The 27,018-nt window shown below is 41.4% G+C and overlaps 1 protein-coding gene across 21 annotated transcripts in view; it reads left to right on the top strand.

Moving 5' to 3' along the window:
• The window catches only part of FNBP1 (formin binding protein 1), a 144,310-nt gene that overhangs the window by 104,079 nt on the left and 13,213 nt on the right, over positions 1 to 27,018 (top strand). For 7 of the 21 annotated variants that reach the window (XM_060411671.1, XM_060411663.1, XM_060411664.1 and 4 more), the window contains 6 exons: positions 8,466 to 8,594; positions 10,233 to 10,379; positions 12,396 to 12,593; positions 13,546 to 13,728; positions 19,515 to 19,529; positions 23,031 to 23,140. In XM_060411671.1, the coding sequence (XP_060267654.1) occupies positions 8,466 to 8,594; positions 10,233 to 10,379; positions 12,396 to 12,593; positions 13,546 to 13,728; positions 19,515 to 19,529; positions 23,031 to 23,140 (782 nt within the window). The remainder of the gene's footprint in view (positions 1 to 8,465; positions 8,595 to 10,232; positions 10,380 to 12,395; positions 12,594 to 13,545; positions 13,729 to 19,514; positions 19,530 to 23,030; positions 23,141 to 27,018) is intronic. The other 14 variants (XM_060411668.1, XM_027966301.2, XM_027966302.2 and 11 more) reach the window with 7 other exon arrangements.

Genomic DNA, 27,018 nt, shown 5'->3' on the forward strand with positions numbered 1-27,018 from the left:
TGGTCCAACTTTCACATCCGTACTTGACAACTGGAAACACCATAGCTTTGACTACACAGACCTTTGTTGGCAAAGTAATGTCTCTGCTTTTTAATATGCTGCCTAGGTTTGTCATAACTTTTCTTCCAAGGAGCAAGCGTCTTAATTTCATGGCTGCAGTCACCATCTGCAGTGATTTTGGAGCCCAAGGAAATTAAGTCTGTTACTGTTTCCATTATTTCCCCATCTATTTGCCATGAAATGATGGGACTGGATGCCATGACCTTCATTTTTTGAATGTTGAGTTTTAAGCCAGCTTTTTCACATTCCTCTTTAACCTTCATCCAGAGGCTCTTTAGTTCCTCTTTGCCTTCTGCCGTGAGGGTGATGTCATCTGCATACCTGAGGTTATTGGTATTTCTCCTGGCAATCTTGATTCCAGCTTATACTTCCTCCAGCCTGGCATTTCACATGATGTATATACAATAGGTTAAATAAGCAGGGTACTACAGAATAGCATGACATATAATTAATCAATTACGTTGCTGGACATTGTCTCAAATTATTAGCTATGATAAACAATATTTTGTGTATTTGTTTATGAACATTGAAGATTATTTCATTAGGATAAATTCCCAGAAGTAGAATTGCTAAGTCAAAGACTAGGGTGAAATCAGTTTTGCTTCTAATCATTAACAAATCTTAGAGAAATTCAGTCTAGCAGTTAGAAGTTTCAGGGATTCTTAAAAGAGTGCTATTTTTCTGATCTCAGAAATACCTGTTGGAACTTCCCTGATGGTCCAGTGGTTAAGACTCTGTGCCTCCACCACAGGGGGCATGGGTTTGATCCCTGGTCAGGGCACTAAGATGCCAGGTGGTGCAGCAAAATTAGTAAATTTAAAAAATAAAATACCTAGGGCTTCCCTGGTGGCTCAGTGGTAAAGAATCCACCTGCCAACGCAGGAGACTCGGATTCTGTCCCTGGTCTGGGAAGATCCCGCATGCCACAGAGCAACTGAGCCGCAACCACTGAGTCCACGTGCCCTAAAGCTCTGCAACAAGAGAAGCCACAGCAACGAGAAGCCTGCACACTGCAAGGAAGAACAGCCCCCGCCTGCTGCAACTAGAAAAAAGCCCGCACAGCTGTGAAGACCCATTACAGCCAAACCAACCAACCAACCTAAAAAATGGGTTATAATATCCTTGTATGCCATGAAAACGTGTGCATTTCTTCCCATTAACCTGGGCACATCCAGAAGGCAAGGTGCTCCAATCGCTGGAGCTGCTGGTGACTCTGAGACACACCAACTTTGCCAGCTGTTGACTGGCGATCATTGTAGCATGGTGGTATCATTCATTTACTGATGGCCTTGCTGCAGTGTTCTTGGAACTTTCACCAGAATGTTCCTGAGGCTGCTCTACCTCCTCTCCGTGTCACCTGGGGTCCTGTTGTCAGTGTTACCGGTGATTATCAGAAAATGGGATGTGCAGGGACTTTTACTTTCTAAGCTGTACAATTTTATAAATTTGAATTAGGTACCACAAGCATATTTTTGTTACCAAGTGAAAAAAGAAAAAAGAACTGATGAAGATGGAGAGAAGTCAGATAACTCAGATTATAAAACTAGTGTGTTTAATTTTATCTATGACATGAAGTCAGCAGCTCAGGTAGCTTGCAGAAGCATGAGGCGAGAGCCAGGTGCCCTGCTGCATTCTTGCTGTGCCTCCAGTCCAGGCTGTGTGCCCTTTTGGAATGCTGTATGCTGGTTTCCGGGGCTGATGGTTAGGCCATCTGCCCCCTAAGTGGAGCTGCTGCAAGTTGCTGGCTATTGAATAATAAATATGGGCAGTCTTAGCTGTGGTGCAGAATAGTAAATTCAGAATACAATCTTGATTTAGCCTCCCTTTTCCTCCTGGCCTAAAATACAATTGGTTTCTCATCATGCTGAGAGTTCCTTGAACTGCAACGAGATCAAACGTGGATCCTAAAGGAAGTCAACCCCAAATATTCACTGGAAGGACTGATGCTGAAACTGAAGCTCCAATAATCCTGCCACCTGATGAAAAGAGATAACTCATTGGAAAAGAGCCTGATGCTGGCAAAGATTGAAGGCAGAAGAAGAGAGTAGCAGAGGATGAGATGGTCAGATAGCGTCGCTGCCTCAATGGACATGAATTGGAGCAAACCCTGGGAGATAGTGGAGCACAGAGGAGTCTGGTGTGCTGCCGTCCACGGGGTCTCTAGATGGACACAACTGAGGGCCTGAACAACGACATGATGATGACGAAATAAGATACTGCAAGGCCAGCTTCTCCAGAAGATGCTTACTGCTGTTGGAACTATGACTGATGAAACCCTCTACATTGTGTTCCCCCAATTTTTGGTAATCAAACAGGCCCTTTTAAGTTGTTACATTCCATACTTCAACCCAAGGGAAAAAATGACTTTTCAAAGCTCTGAGTTCTTCTGCAATAAATAGTTTGTCATTTAAGGAACAGCAATGGATACAGTGCTGAGAAGTCTGAGGACGTGTTCAAAAAATTAATATATCTCATGAGACTTCCCTGGTGGTCCAGCGGTTATGCATCTGCCTTCCACTGCAGGGGACACAGGATCGATCCCTGGTCTGGGAACTAAGATCCCCGACAGGTGCATGCTCAGTCGCTTCAGTCATGTCCGACTCTTCATGACCCTATAGGCTGTAGCCTGCCAGGCTCCCCCTCTCTATGGGATTCTCCAGGCATGGATACTGGAGTGGGTTGCCATACCCTTCTCCAGGGAAATTCCCCAATCCAGGGATCGAACCTGCATCTCCTACATTGGCAAACTGGTTGCTTAAGATCCCTCATTCCACAGCTACTGAATGGGCATGCTCTGGAGCCCTTGAGCCACAAGAGAAGCCATGTTACATTTCATTATGTATATGAGTTAGGGTATGGGGATCAAACTTGTCGATCCTAAAAGAAATCAACCCTGAATATTCATTGGAAGGACTGATGCTGAAGCTGAAACTCCAATACTTTGGCCACCTGATGCGAAGAGCTGACTCATTGGAAAAGACCCTGATGCTGGGAAAGATTGAAGGTGGGAGGAGAGGGGGATGACAGAGGATGAGATGGTTGGCAGGCATCACTGACTCAATGGACGTGAGTTTGAGTAAACTCTGGGAGTTGGTGATGGACAGGGAAGCCTGGTGTGCTGCAGTCGGACAAAGAGTCGGACACGGCTGAGCGGCTGAACTAAACTGATGTATATGAATAGAACCAGTCTGTATTTGCTCATTTCGTTAAAAGGTCAAAAGCCATAAGAAGTCCTGGTAAAAGATGTGAGGGTATAACATAGTAAGAAAATCTACGACGTTCCCCAAATGAAAGTAAACACATCCCTTGGTACGGCTCATCGTCTCTGTTTATGACTGAGACTCAGCCAGCAGTGTTCTTTTCTTAATGAATTGAACAGGAAGTAACTGCACATTTTGGCCATGCTGGTCATCTAAATTTAACTAACTAAATGGATTATAGTATTTTTGTCTTTAAACCCATTAGGATTTAGAAGCATTGGGCTGCAGCTTGGTTTCTAAAATATGGTTTCCTTTATTTAGAAACTGTAACTCTGACCTTTGAAGCAGATGTCAATAAGACGATGTTAAGAATTACCAAGCAGTGAGGTCACACTTAAGTGATACATACTTAGGCCAATTTGGATTTATTTGGGGAGATTCCCAAGGATTTGTTAAAGAAATTCCACAGTTCAAGCTCAGTCTTTCTGATTGACAGTGAAAGTGGTGTAGGTCTTATTTAAAGATCTCTGTGACTTATGGCCTGAGGCAATTGTGGTCATTCTGGACTTTTTTAGAATATTATCTCTAAATTCTGTAACTCTGACTGGTTGGAAAAAAAAATCCTCTGAACGTCTCTCTGCCCCACAGTAATGTTGCCACAAGATGCTTTATCTTTTATTCTTAGATGGGAACTTGAATGAAAAGAAATAGCTGATGGTCTTGCCGAGGATGGAAATACTGTACCTCTTTAAGATAATAGTTGCTATTTTTAGACAGACTTACAAAGAGCTGGGAAATGGTGATGCTTCTAATCTTCATGCAGCCTTAGGCATGAGGAGATGCACTCTCGAAAATATCTAGTTATTTAGCAGTTTCTCCAAATAAGTTTTTGAAAATACTTTATTTTTAAAAGCATATTTGTAATAATGAGTAACTGACTCAGCCCTGGTGTTTGAGAGAGACTCTTGACGTTCCAGCGCAAAGTAAACATCACAGCTTATGAAACCAAAATAGATTTCCATAGTCAATCTTAGTCAGAACAATGGTACATTCCTGGGCCTGGAGTTCAACAGTGGGTATTAATTCAAAGCAGCTGAATCCTGGGATGAGAGTAAGACAGCCCTGTCTTTCCACTGTGGTCTTGCAGAACGTGATATGTGATGATATTTTGCTGCTTCTAAATGTTGCTGTATCTTTTTAGTGGGTCAGAGACAGACTGTAGATATACGAAGGCTTTTGCATACTGATGGCCAAGATTTTTCTTTTCAGAAAACTGCCCGAGACATAATGCTTCTTTCACAAAAGATAGACCAGTTCCTTCCCTCTGGAGTCTGTTTTCTTCCATTCTCCAGGCTGGATTTTATCTTCTTTATCTCCGTTTCTTCCGTAGTTTACATGTAGCAGTCACCAAGTTGTATTTTGGGATTACAGCGTATGGGCATTGTGAAACAATTATGAGTTGATATGCTTATTAAAGCAACTATGGGCTCCCCTGGTGACTCACTGTAAAGAATCCGCCTGCCAGTGCAGGAGATCTGAGTTCAGTCCCTGGGTCGGCAAGATCCCCTGGAGAAGGAAATGAAATGGCAGTCCACTCCAGTATTCTTAAATCCCATGAACAGAGGAGCCTGGTGGGCTATAGTCCTGGAGTCGCAAGAGAGTCAGACACGAATTAGCCACTAAACAACAACAGAAAGTAACTATCTAGCCAAAGCAGAAACATTATTAGAGATTCTGAGTAGTTCAGAGGAAGGAGGGTAACAGGCACTTCCAGTCAGGTGGTCCTGGGGCACCTCCGACAGGCTTGCCTCCAGTTCTCATGAGTAAAATATTCCGCAGTCATTATGATGAATGGATTGTCAGGAAGCATTGATCTGCTGATGTGGGCTGTGTGTGTGTGTGTGTGTGTGTGTGTACACGCACACATACGTGCGTGTTTAATGCTGACATTCTGATCCTTGTTTCAGAACTAAGCTATGTTCAGCTTTCACCAAGTTGTATCATTTCTCCAAAATAAATCAGGAGATGCTCCACCTTGGTGCTCCTCATTTATAAAAGAGATGAAGGAACCTGCCTGCCCTGGGGATTTTCTGACTTTTTTCTGAGGAAGGTTTGTGAATGAAGTAGAGAATTTTTTAGAAATGGTGGTGGGAGTGGGGGGGTTGTGGCGGGGTCTACCTGGGAATTTCCTTGGTGGTGGGTTGTCATTGCCCTTTTTTTTTCCGTAGTCCTAGCAGAGTGAGACATGATAAAACTCGGTAACTGAAAGAGTTAAAAGGGCTTTTGCGTTGGTTGCATCAGGGGAACAGATGGAGGGCACGTAGGTGGGGAGGCTGCTGTTTAAACGGAGGGGGGTTACTGTGTGTTGGAAGGGCATGGATTTTACAGGGTAGCTGGGGACTGGCTAGTACACGCGCTGGGGAGCGCAGTAAAGCGGAAGCCAAAGCATATGGTCAGGAAGGGCGCTAAGAGGCCGCCGACAAAGAGGAAGAACGTGGCAGCTGGGCTAATAACGGAGGGGAGACGAGACGTTGGTAAATCGGGTCTTAAGAAACTAAGAAATCTCAGGTAATAAGGAAATCAGCTTGGAAATGGTAATATTGATACCTGCACTAGGGAAGTGTTTACCGAGGAACAGAGAAGGGAATAAAGGAAGCAGGTCCGAATGACCCACCGTGGCTTCACAGATACACAGGTGAGCGAAGCATGTCGAGGAAGTGAAATCAGGTTAAGCCTTCAAGTCACAGAGGCAGGAAACCAATAAAGGACATTGAGATGCAAAGAAACCGACCTGGAACCAGCGACGAGACAGAGGATAGCACAGACAGACAACTCCAACCTTTCTTCTTCGTGTTGGCATTTGAATGGTTCTCTGTTTTTCCTTTATCTTTAAAAAAAAAGTTTCAGTAAAACAAAGCAAAACAAGCAACCAGACAAAAGTTGCCTTGGTTGTGTTGGAACAAGGCCCTTCTCCTGTTGTGTTCTTGGCTTGGTGTGGTAAGTTTGCCAAGCACACAGGCCAAGCCATCTCTTCATCTGGCAGGAGGTAGTTTTTGTCCTGCGTGGACCTCAGGTCGTCTTAGAGATTCATGAGATTATATTTATCAAGGCACCTCCAAGGAATCTGAGGAGCTAATACCAGCATAACAATCGTTGGTATTTGTGGAGGACTTTAGGCTTTTCGGACATTCTTGTTTGAGCTTTCAAATTGATTATGCGGCTTGTCGCTAATAGCCTCTTTCTTGTTTGTGTGTGATTAACCAAAATATGAATTAAAAGAGAGAAACAAATTTAGGAATTCTATTATTATTTAGAAGAAAAGCAATGCAATAAAACATTGGAAAAGACCCTGATACTGGGAAAGATTGAAGGCAGGAGAGAAGGGGGCGACAGAGGATGAAATAGTTGGATGGCATCACTGACGCCATGGACATTAGTTTGAGCAAACTCCAGGAGATAGTGAAGGACAGGGAAGCCTGGTGTGCTATAGTCAATGGGGTCACAAAGAGTCAGACACAACTGAGCAACTGAAAGACACACAAACACACATGGCTCAAAGAGGGCACCATACTTAGTGCCACTTTAAAATATATTCTGAAAAAAAACATAGTGGAGAGTTTTGGAAAGACCCTTATAGATTAGTGGTTCACACGCCTTTTTAATTCATGAACTCATTTGATAATTGGGTAAAAAAAAATTATGGACCCCCTGTCCCCAACTCAAAAAATAAAAAGTATGATCAGAGGTTCCCACGAGGGAACCTAAATCTTGGTACTAAATATGTGAATTGGGCCAAGTGTAGACAATAAAGAATGTTGGTACGTTTCAAACTGGAAAGTAGTGCCACGTTAAGGCAAGAATGGTGGGGTTTGTGAAAATCGAAGCGTAGTTGATGAGTTGGATAGATAGCATCAGTGGACTCAACAGAAATGAATTTGAGCAAACTCCAGGAGATAATGAAGGACAGAGGAGCATAGTATGCTGCAGTCCATGGGGTCGCAAAGAATCGGACACGACTTACTGAATGAACAACAGTAGTTGTTTTATAATAATATGTTAGTTTCAGGGGTTGGCTCTATTTCCCTGTGCTGTACAATACATCCTTGATGCTTATCTATTATAAATACAGTAGTTTGAATTGTTAATCTCATACCCATAATTTGTCCCTCTCCCTTTTGATAATCACAAGTTTGTTTTCTATATCTGTGAGTCTGATAATCATTTGTGATATTTTTTTTTAGATTCCACCTGTAAGTGATCTCTTACAGTAGTTGTCTTTCTCTATCTGACTTATTTCGCTAAACATAATAGTCCTTAGGTCCATTCACGTTGCCACATGGAAGAATTTCATTCTTTTTTATGGCTGAGTAATATTCCATGAGTGTTCCAAGACATAGCTCAGATGGTAAAAGAATCTGCCTGCAATGTAGGAGACCCAGTTTTGATCCCTGGGTTGGGAAGATCCCCTGGAGAAGGAAATGGCAACCCACTCCGGTATTCTAGGCTGGAGAATCCCATGGGCAGAGGAGCCTGGCAAGTCACAGTTCGTGGGGTCGAAAAGAGTTGGACACGACTGAGCGACTAACACACAATATTCCATTGCGTATGTATACCATATCTTCCTAATCCATGCATCTGTTGGTGGGTGCTTGAGTTGCTTCTCTGACGTGACTGTTGTAAATAGTGCCGCTGTGGACACTGGGGTGCACATAGCTGTTTTTCTGGATGTACACTCAGGAGTGGACTTGCTGGATCGTATGGTAGTTCAATTTTTACTTTTTTGAGGAACCTGCATATTGTCTTCCATAGGGGCTGTACCGATTCACAACGTACAGGGGTTCCCTTCTCTCTGCATCCTCACCAACATTTGTTATTGCAGACTTTTCCTAATAGCCATTTTGACAGGTGCAAGCTGATAGGTCACCGTTGCTTAGATTCGCACTTCTCTAATAGTTTGTGATGTCGAGCATCTTTTCATGTGCCTATTGGCCATCTGCGGGTCTTCTTTGGAGAAATGTGTCTTCAGATCTTCTGCCCTATTTTGGATTGGGTTGTTTAAACAATTTTCAAAAAAACCCAGCACCTGGTAAATAGGATACGTTTGAGGAAAATGTGACACCCCCTCCCCGCAGTCCCTCCAGTTTGCAATCCTAGGCTTTTATATATTATGGATAAACATGGGAAGTTCTCATTTTTTGCCCTAAGGCACGACAACAAGCTCAAACACGTCATCAAATGGCAGAGGAGAGCAAAACAGATTACTCATCGATTCTACAGAAATTCAACCATGAGCAGCATGAGTATTACCACACTCACATTCCAAACATCTTTCAGGTAAGTGGTTCAGCTCTCTCAGATTTGCTTGGCTTAGAAACAAGTTACTTGGAATCATGATTTCCAAGTATTTATAGCATTCTAAATTTCCTCTAACTCAAATCACTTTAAAAAAAAAAATTCAGATTAAGCACATACTGACATTAAGATGAAACATAACACGAATTTCAAGATTAATCAACAGACTTTGTAAGTTTGCTTGGTTTGACCCTGCAACCATTCTTGGTCAGACTTAGAACCGTGATTCTTACGTTAACACTCTTTTGGCTAAAAGGACCATTCTGCTTACAAAAATGCCAAACTTACCTTTAGGAATCAGAGCAGCATTAAGACAGCTGTAGGATTTGAACAGATGACTATGAACATTGGGGTGCATGTATCTGTTGGAATTAATGTTTCCTTTCTTCTTTTTTTTTTTTTTCCTGGATATATACCCAGGAGTGGATCATATGGTAGTTCTATTATTTTTCTGAGGAACCTACATATTGCTTTCAAAGGGCTGTACCACTTTGCATTCCCACCATCAGTGTACATGGGTTCTCTTTTCTCTGTATCCTCACCAACATTTGTTACTTGTAGACTTTTCCTGATCACCATTTTGACAGGTGTGAGGTGATAGCTCACTGTTGTTTTGATACTCCTGGTGTCTTTCCTCTGGACTGTTTAACAGTGTGAGAGAGGATGCATGATGCTGTTCTCCCCCTTTGGGAATTTTTGTACAACTTCAAGTTCTACTGTAGAAAAAATAACAAAAATTTGTATCATGGTGTCTACACAGCAAGCAAGAACTTCCAGCTTGTGAAGGAGAGGGTGAGACAAATTGAGAGGGTAGCAATGAAGCATACACTTTGCCATATGTAAAACAGAGAGGAAGTGGGAATTTGCTGTATGATGCAGGGAGCTCAATGAGGTACCCTGTGACAGCCTAGAAGGATGAGACGGGGGGTTGGGAGGGAGGGTCAAGAAGGAGGAGACGTATGTATACTTATGGCTGATTCACATTGTTGTATGGCAGAAATCAGCACAATATTGTAAAGAAATTATCCTCAATTAAAAAGAAAATTTAAAAAAACCCCTCCAACTTGTAGAAGTTGTGTTGGGTGTCTCAGCCTGTGTTGGGTCAAGGCAGTTAACCTGCATGCCATGCTTTTGGTAAAGGATGAAACAGTGGCCCAAAGATGGAGGAAAGATTTGAAATCTAATAACTGAACTGAACTGAACCAAATGGTATTAATAGTAAAACTACCTGCGTTTCAGGATCTTCCTGAAATTGGAATGGAACTGTGTAAAGTGTACATTTAGACAGCCTCACAATTAGTAAAGTATGTGTCCAGCTGGCTAAAGTAGAAGCACAATAAATTTATGGTTGCTTTAACTCTAACCTTTTTAAATTTGTTTTTGGCCACCTCGAGCGTCATGAAGGAATCTTAGTTCCCTGACCAGGGATCAAACTCGTGCCCACAGTAGTGGAAGGGCAGAGTCTTAACCACTGGACCACCAGGGAAGTCCCTAATTTGAACCTTTTTATAGGCCTATTTCCCTCCTAGAGAATTTTTTAGAGGTAACAATGCTACCAAAAAACAACTTCCTTAAATAATAGTAAACCAAACTAATTTTATGCACACTCTAATGTTGCAGAAAATACAAGAGATGGAGGAGAGGAGGATAGTGAGAATTGGAGAATCAGTGAAGACATACGCAGAGCTGGACCGGCAGGTGATTCCCATCATTGGGAAATGCTTGGATGGAATCGTAAAGGCAGCCGAGTCAATTGATCCGAAAAATGTAAGTACTATAGTTTGGACTTAATGGTAATGGATAGCTGTGGTTCCATTATTTCCCTGTCCCTTCCCACAGTGACCTTATTCAATCATCTGAGAGTAGCTGCTTTCAGTGGTCACAAGTACTTTTCAACAATAGCAATACCTTTTCAGAGTTTTTAAAATTCAGCCCTCCATGTTTTGGATTTAGTGTAGTCCTTCACACATTTGCGACTGTGGATGTTAGTATAAGTTTTGTTGTTACTGTTTAATCACTAAGCCGTGTTTGACTCTTTTGCATCCCCAAGGACCGTAGCCCACCAGGTTCCTCTGTCCATGAGATTTCTCAGGCAAGAATACTGGAGTGGGTTGCCATTTCCTTCTTCAGGGGATCTTCCTGACCCAGGGACTGAACCCACGTCTCTTGCTTAGCAGGTAGACTCTTTACCACTGAGCCATCAAGGAAGCCTGAGAGTATAGGCTTAGGTTCATATAACAATGACGATAGTGTCTTAAGACAGTTTATTTTTCCTCCCGTGTGAAGATGTCTACCAGGCAGAGCATCCAGCTGTGGTATGGGCAAATGATCTGCAAGTCCTCAGGAATTCAGGCTTCTCCTAGTTCACAGCTTTTGATGATATGACTTTCAAACTCAACATGGCTTCTGTAGCTCCAGCCATCACATCCAAATTCCATAAAGCATTAAATAGAGAAGAGTCCACACTATCTATTTAAGGAAGCGTTCTAAAATTGCTCACTGTACTTCTGCCTACATCTCAGAGATCTCAGAAGTCAAAACCTAGTCCTGGGGCCACTTCCTGCTGTACAGAAGGCTTTAGAGTGAAGCCTTTTTGCTGGATGGCCGTGTGCTCAGCTTAAAATCAGGGTTCTTGTTAATCAGAAGGAAGGATAATTGGCTCTTACAAGACAATTGATGTCTATGGCACACCTACAAATTCCATGTTAGCTAAAACAGCTATGACCAATTAAAATGTGGGCTCATGGTAGAAAGTTGAGATCTTTCCAAATGGTCTTCTCTAATAGTTTCTTCTTTTTCAATCCGATATCATCGAGTTAGAATTTTATTACAAGTCACAGGTGCTTTTATAATACTTTAACTGTACATCTGTCTATCTTGGACACAATGGTTGCCATTTCCTTACACGTTGGTCTTCATCACCTGACCCCGAAAAGACTCGGAACTCAAAGTTCCTAGCAGGGGGACACCGCAGAGTAGGCAGTCAGTTCCCTCATTTATTCAGCTAACATTTATTCTGTCATTATCATTAGGCATCATCCAGGTGCTAGGGATGCAGTGGAGGAAAACCAGGAGGGAGCTTACATTCTAGTGGAGGAGAGACTTTGGGCAAATATATACATAAAGGAAAGTTATCCAGTAAATTCCTATCTTTGAACCACAGTGAACCAAAGAAATCGGAGGGAGGATATTTTTTTGCCTTGACTTTGTGTATGCCAAATGGCTTTAAGACCTTCTGATGAGAATCAGTTTTTATATTACTGCATTTTTTCAAGGGAAGGGCTTCCTAGGTGGCTCAGTGGTAAAGAATCCGCCTGTCAAGCAGGAAATGAGGGTTTGACCCCTGCATCGGGAAGACCCCTTGAAGAAGGAAATGGCAACCCACTCCAGTATTCTTGCCTAGAAAATCCCATGGACAGAGGAGCCTGGAGGGCTACAGTCCATGGGGTTGCAAAGAGTCGGACATAACTCAGTGACTAAGCAACAACAATTTTTCAAGGGAATTGCATAATAAATGACCCAATTTTTCTGCTTTTTGGCAAAGTTGTTCTTAATATTTGTTTCTCTAAATGTAGAAAAATAATTAAAATTATCTTGAAACCTCAACTAGATGTATAGCTTTACAAGTTACTCTTTCAAATGATAAAAATATTGCTAGAAAAAAAATCTGTTACTCAATATAACTTCCTTAGAATGTCGTCTGTGTGAGGGCATCATAGTTCAGTGCGTGGAAAGTATTTACATGGATTGGAACATATTTGTGCGTGATGGGTGTCATTGCAGGATTCGCAGCTGGTCGTAGAAGCTTATAAGTCTGGGTTCGAGCCTCCAGGAGACATTGAATTTGAGGATTACACTCAGCCTATGAAACGCACTGTGTCAGATAACAGCCTTTCAAATTCCAGAGGAGAAGGCAAATCAGAGCTCAAATTTGGTGGCAAATCCAAAGGAAAGTTATGGCCGTTCATCAAAAAAAATAAGGTACTGATGACTGGTCCCAGTGTGATGTGAGTGTTACAAGGTGTGGAGATGTTCATCTGTCTTTTAGTCTTTAAAGGAACAAAGAGTTTTAAGCTTGTAGTTTCAGAATGCAAACAGAAGGCTAGCGTGCTGTTTCATTTTAAGGCAATATCTCTCTTTGGTGGTGGTACCTTGGCCGTGGCCTTTTGTCTTATTTCAGACGCATTTATCACCTGCACCGTGTCACCCACACTAACAGCCTACTGACCTCGGGCCGTTCCGCATCACGCCTTTCACTCCTAAGTCTCCTAGACTGCTGCTTCCCTGGGCTGAGAGAAGGGACGCTGCGCCACATTTATATAACCATGTGTCAGCATCTCTAATTGAAGTGGTTTCCCTGGATTAATAACTTGGTTTTGAGCTCATGTTAACATATGTATCCATGAACATTTTTTATTTTCTTTCTAGAGTGTGATATGTAGGTGCATGACAGCATTAACCTGGGCATAAAGGGTGTGATCGAGGCGACACGAACCGCTTTAACCTTAGAATAATTTAATATTTCATTTTAAGACTGTCTTGCTGTTTTCACAACCTTAGCATTTAAGGACTTTCATTTTCTCCCATCCAGCTGTGTTAGTCTAGGTGGCTTAGAAGTATTTACCCTTCTGGCTTAGACTGGTTTAGGGTAACTAGTTAGAACGGCAGTTTGCATGTGAAAGTCTGCATGAGCTTCTGGTCAGATATTTCTTGCTCTTCTTCTGTTGCTTTACTTACTAAAACTTCCACTTTCACCATATTCTCCATTTAACATGTCCTCCATGTTTTCTTTTGGACCATGGCCTAAATTTTTAATTGTTTGTGTTTGACTTGCTTTGGATTTCAAATATTATTTGATGCTTATTTTTGTTTTGTGTCTTATCTTCTTGTTTCTGATTTTTTACTCCGTCACCGCTCCATCTCTTACACGTAGCTTATGTCCCTTTTAACATCCCCCCATCAGCCTCCCCCACCTCCCCCTGCCTCTGCCTCACCCTCTGCTGTTCCCAACGGCCCCCAGTCTCCCAAGCAGCAAAAGGAACCCCTCTCCCATCGCTTCAACGAGTTCATGACCTCCAAACCCAAAATCCACTGCTTCCGGAGTCTAAAGCGTGGGGTAAGTTCTCCTCTCGAGTCCTGTCTCTCTGGTGCGCTTTGGTTGCGTGTTTTGTTCTGCATAACTTAATTTTGTTTGTGAATGACTCCATTGTGTTTTCCCATAACATAAGACAATAAGAACCTATGATTCATTATAGCCGGAAAGAAGAAGAGCCACAGAGAGAGCAAAAAAAAAAAACAAAAAAGAAAAAGGAAGGAAGCAGGATGGATGGAAGGAGAGAGAGGGGAAGCCAGCCAGCCAGAGTTCTTTTTTGTCTGTAATCCATTTGGTGGGGGGGTGGGGAGACCTTGCTTCATTTCCTTTCTGAAATATCTAAATCATTAATATTTTACCTTGATCGTACTAAAAAAAGGAAACTTAAATTCGGTTTCTAAAGCTAGCAGCATTTGAAGAGGTGGAAATCACTGCATAGTCAGAAAATATTTGCTTAATAATTACTGAAACAGTGTATAAAGAGGGTACTTCTCTCTGAGCTATGCCTCCAGGCCTGCGGGGAAATGGTATGGATTACAGGGGTTTCTTTAGCTGTTTCGGCGAATTTACAAGATGTTGATCAAATATCTGGTAACAGATTTGACTGCATATAAGCTAGTGCAGTTTGTCTCTTAAGAGGGTGGAGTAATAGCAGCCGACATTTATCGTATGCTTGTCGTTTGCCAGACTGTGTTCTGTGTGCTTGTTTAACTCTGTCAACCACCCTATGAACCTAGGTACTAAGATTTCTTTATTTTACTGATAAGCAAACTGGTACCTACAAAGATGAAGCTAGGAAGATATAGAGCCAGGATTTAAAGCCAGAGAACCTGTTTATGATCTGAGAGTCTATGTGTTCACACCAAGAAGAACCTGTTTTATTCTGATTGACTCCGTTTTGCCATCCTAATTAAGATCGCATGTGCTCAAGTCACAGGGTTTTATCGAATTGATCAGCAGTCCAAAGCAGATACCAGTTTGGTTTTTTTTAGAAAAAAACTGGAACAAAGTCATTCATTTGTAGCCTCCTGAATAAACCTAAATGGTCAGTCTAAGCCATCCCCAAATACTCTTTATAATGAATAATGGGTAAACATTAAACGCGTATGTGGTAAGGTTTTCTTTTATTCTGTTCTGTGAGAGTTACACTATGGTTGTAGTGGAGGTATGTTCCTTGTAACAAATTTTTACTTTTCCTTTCCTCTGTGTATAAAAGATGTTTTAAAAAAATAGCTACATTGTTACGTTTTTAAATAAGGGGCAAAACCCTCATTTTTTTATATGCTGATTCCTTTGGTAATGAAATCTGAGTTTTCTGTGAAGAGTATAGTTGGTGGAATTATCCTGTTTTAAGGTTATCCAGCATATCAGGGTAAGAATTCGAATTTAATTTCCTAAAGATTTCAAGAGTGCCTTTGTTAAAAGGCAGAATATAGCTTCAGCAGTGGACAATGGCTCATGTTGAACTCTATAATTAGATCTCCATTATGCTGGCTTTTAGAATTAATGCTCCATCCATCTCTGCTCCTTGTTCATGGAAGAATCTCCAACAGATGACTATAGGTCGCTCTACTAGGCTATCAACTAGGAAGTTTTACATAAACTGTAAACGGTTACCCCACCTCTGCTGCTTCCAAAACCTTTACAGAGCACTCATTTATTATATTTATAAAAATATGTCTGCATTGTCTTTTGTAATCTCATAATGAAAAATGTCGAATATTCATGGTTTTTTACTGTTTGCGTATGTATCTATTCCATTCTTCTGTCAACATCACAATCTTGGTGGCAAATGGTTTCTGAAGCATGTTTCATGGTGTTCTCTAAATGTTTAGGAAGAGACCAAGAATGTCAGTAATCAATAAGCATAAGAAAACATAGCTAGGAAAAAAATAAACACTTGAAAACAAAAACAGTGAAATGAAAAATGGGTTATTTTGATTAATTAAAGGAATGCCCTTCTCTTAAAAAAAAACATAATTAGCAAAATAAGTTTTATTTCTTACACCTCAAATCTGTGCTCAGCAAACCTCTATCTTTAAAAGAAATTTCCTAAATTGTGAGTGTGCTTTTGAGAATAAACACACACACACACACATGAAGCATCAGTAAATAAATATAAACATATTTTTACTTCTCTTATTTTTAGTTGATCTGTTTTTAGGGTCAGATTTGATGTGCTCTTCTTCAGGAAATAGTGTGAAAAAAGAAAAGGAAATGCATCATAGAAGTAAGATAAGGAAGTTTAAAAAAAATCTGAAGTTTGGGGAAATAAATTTGATTTTAAAGCAATTTCAAAACAGAAGGTACATGGTTTACAGGATCCCTAATTAAAATGATACAGTCCTTGCTAGTATTTCATTTATTCCACTTTTTAAGATTATTGCGCCAAAGACGGGAAAATGCTTCTAGGAGAATAACAAATCTGTGATTTTAATGTGTCTTTTATTGTGCTGTGCAGCTTTCTGATCTAGATTTTAATCATTTGTTTCTGATTATCAGAATGTGTAAATGCAATGCGAATATTTTGTCACATAACTGATTTTGTTTCTGAATGAGTAGGATAAAATATTTTTTGTTGTAAATCATTCACATTTGTAAGAAAATGTCTCATTGGACATCTTTAGAGATTGGCATGCCACCATTATTAACCACTGTTTCATCTTTATGTAAGTCAAAGAAAAATGAATCGAGATTGTGTGTTCTCAATTTGCAATCTACAGAGCGTGACTTTACTTTCTTAAGATTTCCTGATCTGAGTACGGGCCTTCTAAAAATCTAAAATCGGGACCTGTCTCCCTGCTCCTCGCACTTTAGAGTTCATTGTATGGAAAAATACCATCAACATTGATCAAAATATTTTGAAAATCCCTACCAATTGTTTGTCAGATGTTACAATCTTCTGGTTAATTTCATTTGATTGACTTTGTTCTCTTGCTGATTATTGGCAGACTCAGGCTCTCTGTTTTCACAAAGAACTCATGAAGAGGACGATAGGGAAACCCACGTATGCTTTTGAAGCTAGGGACTATGTTGTAAGTTTACCTGTGACGGCCAGGTCATGCGGTCACGGCACAGGCACTAACCCGTGTGATAGCACCAAGACTGGGGACCTAGGTGCTCTCTGACTCAGACAGCGGGAGAAGCCTCCTTGTACCCACCCAGCCACAGGCTTCCTCATCCCGGAAAGTCGCATGGAAAAAGGGGCCAAACTTTTCCAGGAACAAGCTTCCTAAAAACGTCAGCGAGCCGAGCTTGTGTTTCTCCCCTTTGCGTAGACGGGGACTGCTGTCTGAGCTGGTGTCACTGAGTACGATTTTACGGCAGAATCTCACCCCTAAAACGCCGCTGGTCACGGGAGAATGGCACTCTCGCAGACGGCCGCGTGTGGCTCCCTTACCCACATGCACATCTGAAACAGATGGGTCCGTAAAGGACAACCAAAAAAAAAAAAAAAAAAATCAGCGACGCCTGAGCAAGGGTCACAGAGCAGTGAAATGACCTTCCGTGGACTTTAGACCACAGACACTTACATATTCCTGTTCACTGTCCCCTTTCTCTGTACTTGAGGTTAGTACCTGTGACGGCCCAATAACACATGGACCCGCCAGCTCTGTGTGCCCTCATGTGTTATTGACACTCGTGGCTCCCCAGGCTCCATAATCGTTGCCTGAAACTGACAGCTTTTAGTACTTCAGGTGTCGCACAGCGCACTTAATGCAGCCTTTCAAAGTGTTCTCTTGGCAGGTGATTCAGTTTCTAATTGAAAAGGATCTAACTGGCTGGCTTGCAACTTAAGATGGAAAACCAGTTTACAGTCATTAAAAAGATTATACTGATGGCACTTCTTGTAGATTATCCATCACCTGTCCACTTCAGAAAATTGGGTTTGAGAATTCAATATTGCCTATTTCTATTGGGATCTGTTCTCAATCCTAATGAGTTATTTTTATTATGAAGTGGTAATAGTCCTGTGCTATTAATCTTGATGTTAGAATTCTGGTTTTGGAATGGCTAAGGAAAAAATATATTACTTTAAAAATAAATAAAATTTTAAATATATATATATAATTACCTTAAGCCATGGAAGTAGACAAATAGACAGCAGGTAGAGTGCCGAGTTCAAATTAGCAGCATTTACACGGTAATGTGTGAGGAAACGTTTGTATAAGGTCTGCTTTGCAAGAAAGATATTTGCAAGTTTTCTGCTGTGCACCAAAAGCGTTGTCTGTAAAAAACTCAAATTGTGATAAACAGATCTGTGCTAAAATTTACAGGAGGGGCTCAAGGCGTTATGTAGGTTGCCTACCTGGACAGCGATCACAAATATGACGGTCTGCACCTTTTCTTCCCAAGATTTTGTCTTGCTATGCCTTTCCTTAAAAGTATTTTTCCCCCAGAGGGAAAATTTCTTTAAAAGCTTAATGTCTATTCACAATGAAGTATCAACTTTGAGTTAATCCGAATAATGAGATTTTTTAAGTCTAGTTAAGGAATTTTTAACACCCTGTTCCCTCCCAATTTAAAACCAAAGGGCCCTGGGGACTTCCTGGTGGTCCAGGGGCTAAGACTCTGCATTCCCGATGCAGGGGGTCGAGGTTTCATCCCTGGTCTGGGAACTAGATCCCACATGGGGCAACTAAGAGCTTGCCAAAACTAGAGATCCCATCTGCCCCAACTAAGACTGGATGCAGCCAAATAAATAAATAAATATCTAAGTAAGTAAATAAATTCAAGGGGCACTTTCTCTGCCACTCTATCTCCAATGTATTTTTGGATCCTCCTACCAATTGCCTGAACTTTTAGGATTACAGCAGCCAAGTAGATATGCACCAAACTCTCAAAATACTGCTTTATTGCCAAAAAGCATGTTTCACCTATCACCGAAGAACCAGTGTTTCTTTTCCTAATTTTGAGATGCCTTTTAATCTGGTTTTGGATCCAGTAATCGGTATAGTTTTGCCAACCTCCAGGCCTAGCAGAATTGCAAACTGCTGTGTCCTGGCAATTAACAGGAAATCCACAGCGAGGAGTAAGTACCCCTCAGTAGTTAAGACAGTTGGCTGTTTCCTAAAGGTTGCTTGCAAGAGCAGCAACTTCTGTTAACTCCCCAGGTGCTATGGAACCTCTGTGGGTGGGGCCTGCAGTTCGATAGAAAGCCCCAGAAGACACCTTCTGTATAGCAGGAAGTGCCTGCAGTACACAGGTGGGAGACAGCATCCATCTCCAACCTGGTGCTGAGAGGCTTCCTGGTTCCTGCAGGTCAGGTCTCAGAGCATCTTCCAGTCCTTGGTTCCCATTTACCAATTTGAGACTTTGTCTTAGTACCTTTAGGAAATACCAGGGTTCAGATGTGTTAGAGCCCCTTAAGATAAAAATATTACTGATATGTTGTGGAATTCATTGCTTTCCCAACTCTTTTAGTCTGTGTGAAACTTTCCATGGGAAATGTGGTGAACAAAAGTTTCTGTGATCACTTCCATCTTTTATAATCATGATATGTCACTGATTGCAAACTCTTATTAATTTATACTCAGGCTGACATGACCAATCCAGAACAGTAAGCAGAAGCGCTCCCTTCCTATCTTTATACTTTGCTCTGGCACCATGGCCGCTAAAGAAAGGTTTGGGCAGATTGGCCCCTCTTGGGAATTTCGGCACAGATCCGCTACAAGTCATGTTCACAAAGCGCCAGGTTGAATTTATGTGTTATGTTAATTCAGTGGAACGGACCAAGTTCCTCTTCTCATGTGTTGTTGTTTCTCTCTCTCTCTCTTTTTCCCTGTTACCCCTTCGATTTTTACATGAAGCTTTCTCTCAAGCTGGTAAGCACAATTACTCCATGCATGTCCTGAATCTAATCAGGTGTTTCGGTGTGCATTTTGTGGGTGCTGTGCCATCTGCAGCCCATCTTCAGGGTTAATTGTTGATGTGTGTTTCCCTTGTGTGTGCCTTTGTTGGTGCTTCCTTATTAGACCTCTGGAATATGAAGGTCCAGGGTCTAACAGAGGTGATCATAATCTTTCCCCATTAAGAAAATTAACGCTTAACTCGTGATTTGATTTTCTTTACCACTGGAGTCTTAAGAGGATGACAGATGTTGATAAGCTTTATTTAAATATGAACAAATATAAATACTAAATATGAGGAAGTTTATGTATCGAATCATTCTAAATGAAAGCAAATTTAATAGTTGAAAGTTGCTCCTCTCCAGGAGCCACAGAAGCAGATGAAAATCACTGGGGACCTGAGGGAGGCATGCAGGAATGATGCTGGGCTCAGACTCAGGTCTAAGGCACCTTCGAGAATTGAAGGTCATGAAACTTTTAAGTTGCTCCGTAAATACGCTGGTGCCTTGGCGTAGCTGATTCAAGAAATCAAAGACAATTTTTTGGACAGTGAAAAGAGCCTCCTAAGCCTTTCTAAAATGATTTCTTTAGTGTCCAGTGTTGTTACTACTTTTAATTTCATAGCCCTAGTAAATAGTCAAACTAATCATTAAACCTATTAAAAGAAACTCTTAACCACATAACCCATACTGTTCTTCAGATATGTGTAAGTTATATAGTAATCTCAAACACCACAGCTGAGAATATCCTGAAGTCACGGACAATGATGAACTTGACCCTTCAACCAGGAATGACATCAGCATTTTATGCACTGTTATTGAGAATGTAGGGCAGTATTTTATGGTTATCTTTGTATGTATGTACTTTTACATGTGTTTGAATATATATATAAAAGTATATACATAATCTTTTCACCCTGACCTGGTATTTGACAACTGATCCAGCCCTAAAGAGAAAGAATTTTTTATTAAATGAAACATTTCTTAGAAGGTAAAATAAAATCCTTAGAAGAGTTCTCGATTAAGGTGTCTACAAGAAGGAAAGATCTAGACATTTAAATGAACATCAGTATGAATTTGGGAGAAAGTGGATCAATTAACTGGGAATCTGTCAGATGCCAGGGCTTCTCTTTTGCCCTTTATTTGTTCTTTTGCTGAGCTGCTGGTGGCAAAAGATAATATTATCAGACAGTCTTTCTGTTTGAGATGTTGTTGCTTGATGCCCTCACTTTGAAGCTAATAAAGAAGATACACAAAGACAGGGTGGGTGTAAAAATTATAAATCTCAAGAAGTAGCTCATGTCAAGCGAGCAAGTGTTTGATTCCGGTAGCAGGTAAAACAAGATCTCCTTAGAGTCACAGCCATTGAAAATATACAAACGTGCCTGTGGCCTCTCTTCCAAACCCCGGTAGGGCCAGTCTCTTTGAGGCCCCTCCAAAGAGTTCAGAAAGTCTCCTCCAACTCAAAGGCAGAAATAAAAATTCCTTCCTGGCAAAATAAATCATAGGTTAGAGTATTATTTGAAAGAATTCAAGCTTCAAAAGGTGGACAGGACAAAATGAACTTTTGAAGGTACTGTCCAGAGACCTGAGTTTCTTTGGATCTAGAACTGTTGACCTGAATCTCCCATGTAACTAAAATTTTTTAAATTTAGTTCCACAATTGCACTGGGCACATTTCAAGTGCTCAGCAGCCATGTGTGGCTACCAGGTTGGACGGTGCAGACATGTGAAAACATTTCCATCATTGTAGAAAAGTCTTTGGGTCTCACACCACATAGTGAGGCTCAGAGCATCTGAATGAATGAACATCGACCACTTACTAGGTTTCCTGCCTTCTGAAGCAGTGCGTCTTAGACTGTTTTGTCACATTCTAGCATTAAGACAAAAATGAAAACAAAATCTCCAGTTCCAGAAAACATGCTGATTTAAGTCAGTTCAGCATGAGACCAAACTATTGAGCTTTGGGGCGCAGTGACTGAGTGGAGAAAATTGGAAAACAATTGCAGTTTCAGGTATTATGTGGAAAAGGAAAAACAAGCCTGCTTTATTATTATACTGAAGATTAGTTGGCTTCATCTTAGCTTTAGAAGCAAGCTGAGCTTTCCTGGGTTGGCCTTAGGGAATAATCACTTCTGTTTTGCTTTCACTCAGATCTCGTCCCACTCAAACTCATACATGCCCACGGGCACACACGCAGTCTTTGAGAATATTAGCTGAAAGGTCTTTGGTGGCCTTAGTGGTGAACTATTTGCTGAATCACAGACTTCCAACCCAGCAGCCTGGCATTTTCTAATAAGCAGCCTAGGAACTTCGGTCACAAGCCCCCGTGTAAGCTGCTTGGCAAACTCAAGCTGATTTTGCAATTACATTATCCAGGTCCCTTCTTTTCCATCCACTCCCAAGCAAGTCTGTCTTGCCTTCTTTTTTTTTTTTTGAAGGGATTCTAAAGCAAAATCTCTTCTCAAATTCCCTGGCTTATCCCTGGCTATTGAGCAAATTTCTCTTTCTTTATGAAAGTAGCCTCATTTTAGGAAATGACGCGTAAGTGTGGGTAAAAGTCTGGCAACTCACGGTTGATATTTTCTACTTATAACACATGCACAGAGGAAAGAGAGCAATTGTTTTTGAAAAGGAATCAAGATATCAAAGTATACTTCTTCCAAGACTTCCCTCTGCTTGCTATGCAGAGGGCCTGGGTGCGATCCCTGGTCAGGGAACTAAGATCCCACGTGCCATGTAGTGCAGCGAAAAAAACAAAGTGTACTTCTTCTGATGAGTTAGAAACAGCTGAGGCTGATTTCAGACATTATGGAAAAGTTGGTTTTGAAACTGGGGGAGTGGGGGCGGGGGTGATTCTCCGGGAATTCTCTGAGATGATCCTAAAGGTGACAAGAAGTGGGGGAGGGTTTTTCCCCTTAATGTCCTTTTCACCCGCATTCCTGGAGGAACCAGATGTCCCATCTGTCACTTCACAGGGATGGAAACTTTTGGCCTCAGGCTGTATGCAGAGACGGGAAGGAATACTCAGACGAGGTGGGGGTGGGGGTGGGGTGGGGAACAGTGCCATCGACATGAAACAGTTGATGGGGCCACTTACCAGTTTTTTAATAGGAGGAAAACATAAGCCTAAAGCTTCAGTGTTGCCGTCGACACTGACAGCGAAGTGCAGACTGTCTCCAGACTTGTTCCTCACTGATTCTCACTGGGGTCAGAAGTATATCTTCCTGTCTCGGGGCTCCCTTCCTTGTCGGAGGCTGCGGGGCCAGCATGGAAAACGGTTTGTGGGGCCTTTGCAGTTTGCATGCACGGATTTTTGCATCTCAGCTGGGTGTCGTGGGAAAGAGCTTAATTTATTTCATGAAAACACACGCAGACATCTGCATCGTCCTGGTGTCTGGGGAATCTCCCTGCAGGCTTCTCTTGGTGTCTTTTTTTTCAAGGAGGCTTTCTGGCTCATTTCTGTTTGTGTCTGCAGGGCGCGACACCAGAAGATTTCAGCAACCTCCCACCTGAACAGAGAAGGAAAAAGCTCCAACAGAAAGTCGATGAATTAAATAAAGAAATCCAAAAGGAGATGGATCAAAGGTAGAGTGGATCGAAACGACTTATTAAGAAATTCAAGTTCAGTTTGGAAAGATGAGAGGCTCTAAATTAGATTTTAATTTAGGTGATTGTTTTAGCCACGTGTTTGGTCATAGCTAGTCTACTGGATTGCTTAAAGACAGGATTCCTGGGCACTTTGCTGGTGGTCCAGTGGCTAAGACTCTGTGCTTCCAATGCAAGGGGGCACAGGTTCAACCCCTGGTGGGGAAACTAAGATCACATATTCCCACATGTATAAAAATACATAAAGACAGGGAGGATTCTTTTAACAAATAGGTATTACTCTATGTTTGGGGAACAAAATGCGTTTTGGTTATCTCTCTCCTTTTTTTTCTTTTTTGATGTGTTCACTTACGTTAGTAACACTACGTTTACCATGTTGTCACCATGGAATATAAAATCAGGTTAGATAAGAGAATTTCACCAGTACAACAAAACATTCTGTGGTATACCAAAGTCTGTATGATGTCTGAGCAAACCAGCTTATTCATAAATCACCTTCCATTATAGGCAATTTATTTGGTTTAATAGTTACGATTTTTATAGAGAAAATAAACACTCTGCACAGGTTTAAAACGCATTTTTCATTTTCCTTTGCATTAAAATATCCATTTCTATTTCTGCTGTTGCTGGCATTCTACAGACGCTGGGGTGCAAGGAGTCGGATATGACTTAGCAACTGAGCAGCAGCAGCTCAGTATTTTGTAACAACCAATAAGGAAAAGGAGTCTGGAAAAAAAGTTAGACATGTATGTGTAACTGAATCGCTTTGCTGTATACCTGAGAGTAACCCAACATTGTTAATCGACTATGCGTAATTTAAAAAGAGAAAACCGCTTTATTATCCCTCACTTTCTATATTCTCACTGAGGGGATTAACTGAGTCATTTAATAATGGAGATTTGGACTTAAAGGATAACCTGAGGGACCTCCCTGGTAGTCCAGTGGCTAAGACGCCACATTTCCAGGACAGGGGCCACGGGTTCAATCCCTGGTCAGGGAACTGAGAGTCCACACGTTGTGTGGCATGAAGTAGGCCACATGGTAGCCCTACATAAATTCAGTGATATCGAGTGAGTGAGTGAAAGTCACTTTTTGTGACCCTATGGACTATGTGGCCCATGGAATTCTCCAGGCCACAATACTGGAGTGGGTAACCTTTCCTTTCTCCAGGGGATCTTCCCAACCCAGGTATCAAACCCAGTTCTCCCACATTGCAGGCAGATTCTCTACCAGCTGATCTACCAGGGAAGCCCAGTGATATTGAAGCTGAGGTTAAAATTTAGTTACTCAAAAAATAAATGAAGTTGGCAAGGCAGCCAGTTTAAATACTTGCAAATAAAAAGTGGGTTTTATATATATATTTTTAATCCCTGGGAGAGCAACTCCTGAAAAATATATCACTTTATAAATATTATTTCAGTATGTTAAAAAGAAGAACACATATAATGAACTTTATTCTAGGTTTGAATTAAAAATATACTTTGTGAAATAAAAATTTTGTCTTTGTACTTTTTATAACATCTGGGACCAGATATAAAAGGTTTAAAAATCCATTATAAACCTCGTGCTGTTTACTAAATGAGCAGATATAGTTTGCCTTGGAGTAGCAAAATGACTCAGATATCTGAAATGCCATTTTATAAGTGATTGACAGACCCTCCCTAATTGTTTGATTTTGTGGAGAAAAGTTTCTGTCACTTGGGTTGCGACCATGGTACGACCTTTGAACCCCCAGAGTGGTGCTTGCTAGTAGTAAGGCAAATCACCTTCACGTTTCACTTCACCTCTGTTTATTGAGCATTTACTGTGTGTAAGGGAATATTCTAGGCCTTGAGGATAAAGAATGAACAAAACATCAAAAACCTCTGTTATGCAACTTAGGTTTTACGCAGGACAAACAGAAAATGAAAGGCTTTGAGCAGAGGTGACATGATCTGGAAAAGGTTGGATTTTTTGGTTTGTTTTTGTTTAAATTAATCCAAAAAGGCAAGATAGGAGAGAAAAAAACATATAAAATAGGCAGGACAAATCAAAAGCACAAATTAGGGTGGAAGATTTAAAATACCAAGCACACTAGACACCCCAGTTCCAATCTGGCTCCACCTGTTTCGTTTGCAAACCTTGGACAAGAGTCTTGACCTCCTGGTAGTTCAGTTTCCTCATCATGAAAAGGGAGTTAATATGCCTGCGTGAAGATTAAGTGTACCAGGGTACCTCAAGGGCTGAGGACAGTGCCTGGCATAGTGTTTGTAAAATAAAATGAATCAGTATGTTAAATGTGAACAGACTACATGTTCCAATTAAAAGATTTTCAAACTGGACAAAAACCTAAAACTGGACACCACTTGTGTGCTAGTTACAAAAGACACACCCAGCTCATTAGGTGCAGAGAGGTTGAAAATAAAGAATGGAAAATGACAGGCCATGCAGGTGTCAACTAGAAGGAAACGAGTGTGAGAGGACTGACTTTCAAGCCAAATAACCGCCCTCCCTCCAAACTATTCAGTTCAAAAGGATCAACTTCAGTGCTTCTCTGGTGGCTCAGTGGTAAAGAATCTGCCTGCCAATGCGGGAGACGTGGGTTCGATCCCTGGTCCAGGAAGACCCCACATTCCATGGGGCAACTACCCCATGCACCACAGCTACTAAGCCTGTGCTCTAGAGCCCAAGCTTTGCAGCAAGAGAAGCCTGTGCACCGTAACTGGAGAGGAGTCCCCACTCCCTCAACTAGAGAAGAGCCCACGCGACGGTGAAGCCCCAGCTTTGTTGCTGTTTAGCCACTAAGAGTGTCCGACTCTTTTGCAGCTCCTGGGACTGCAGCACGACAGGCTCCTCTGTCCTCCACTCTCTCCCAGAGTTTGCTCAAATTCACGTCCATTGAGTTGGTGCTGCCATCCAGCCATCTCCTCCTCAGTCTCCCCCTTCTCCTCCTGCCCTCAATCCTTCCTGGCATCAGGATCTTCTCCAATGAGTTGACTCTTTGCATCAGGTGGCCAAACTATTGGGGCTTCAGCTTCAGCATCAGTTCTTCCAATGAATATTCAGGACTGATTTCCTTTAGGATGGACTGGCTTGATCTCTTCGCAGTCCACCGGATTCTGAAGAGTCTTCTCCAACACCACAGTTCAAAAGCATCAGTTCTCCAGTGCTCATCCTTCTGTATGGTCCAACTCTCACATGACTACTGGAAAAATCATAACTTTAACTATACGGACCCTTGTTGGCAAAGTGATATCTCTGCTTTTTAATATGCTGTCCAGGTTTGTCGTAGCTTTCCTTCCAGGGAGTAAGCGTCTTTTAATGTCATGGCTGCAGTCACCATCCACGGTGATTCTGGAGCCCAAGAAAATCACGTCTGTCGCTGCTTCCACTTTTTCCCCTTCTGTTTGCCATGAAATGATGCCACCAGCTGCCATGACCTTAGTTTTTTGAATGTTGAGTTTCGAGTCAGCTTTCTCACTCTCCTCTTTCCCCCATTTGCAGTTAGTTTTGAATAAAATCCGTTCTTACTGCTTTAAAAAAGGAAAGAATGTAGCTCTAAGTAACACATAGATTAAAGAAGAAATCATCATAGATATTAGAAAATACCTGAAACAGAATTTAACACACATTCTCCACCTGCATTTGGGGATGTCATTAAAGCCAATGCTCATAAAGGGAAACTGACAGCTTTCGATACATATTAGAAACAAATTAAACCAAAGAAGATAGAAAAAAGGAAATAAATAAGAAAGGAAAGGCTACCAATCAATGAAATAGAACCACATATTCAACAGAGAGGATGAACAGATCCGAAAGTTGGTTCCTTGAAAAGATGAACAAAAATGATAAACCTCTGGAGAGATCTGGAGGAGAGG

Source organism: Ovis aries, chromosome 3 (genome assembly GCF_016772045.2).
Source record: "Ovis aries strain OAR_USU_Benz2616 breed Rambouillet chromosome 3, ARS-UI_Ramb_v3.0, whole genome shotgun sequence".
Lineage (NCBI taxonomy): Eukaryota > Metazoa > Chordata > Mammalia > Artiodactyla > Bovidae > Ovis > Ovis aries.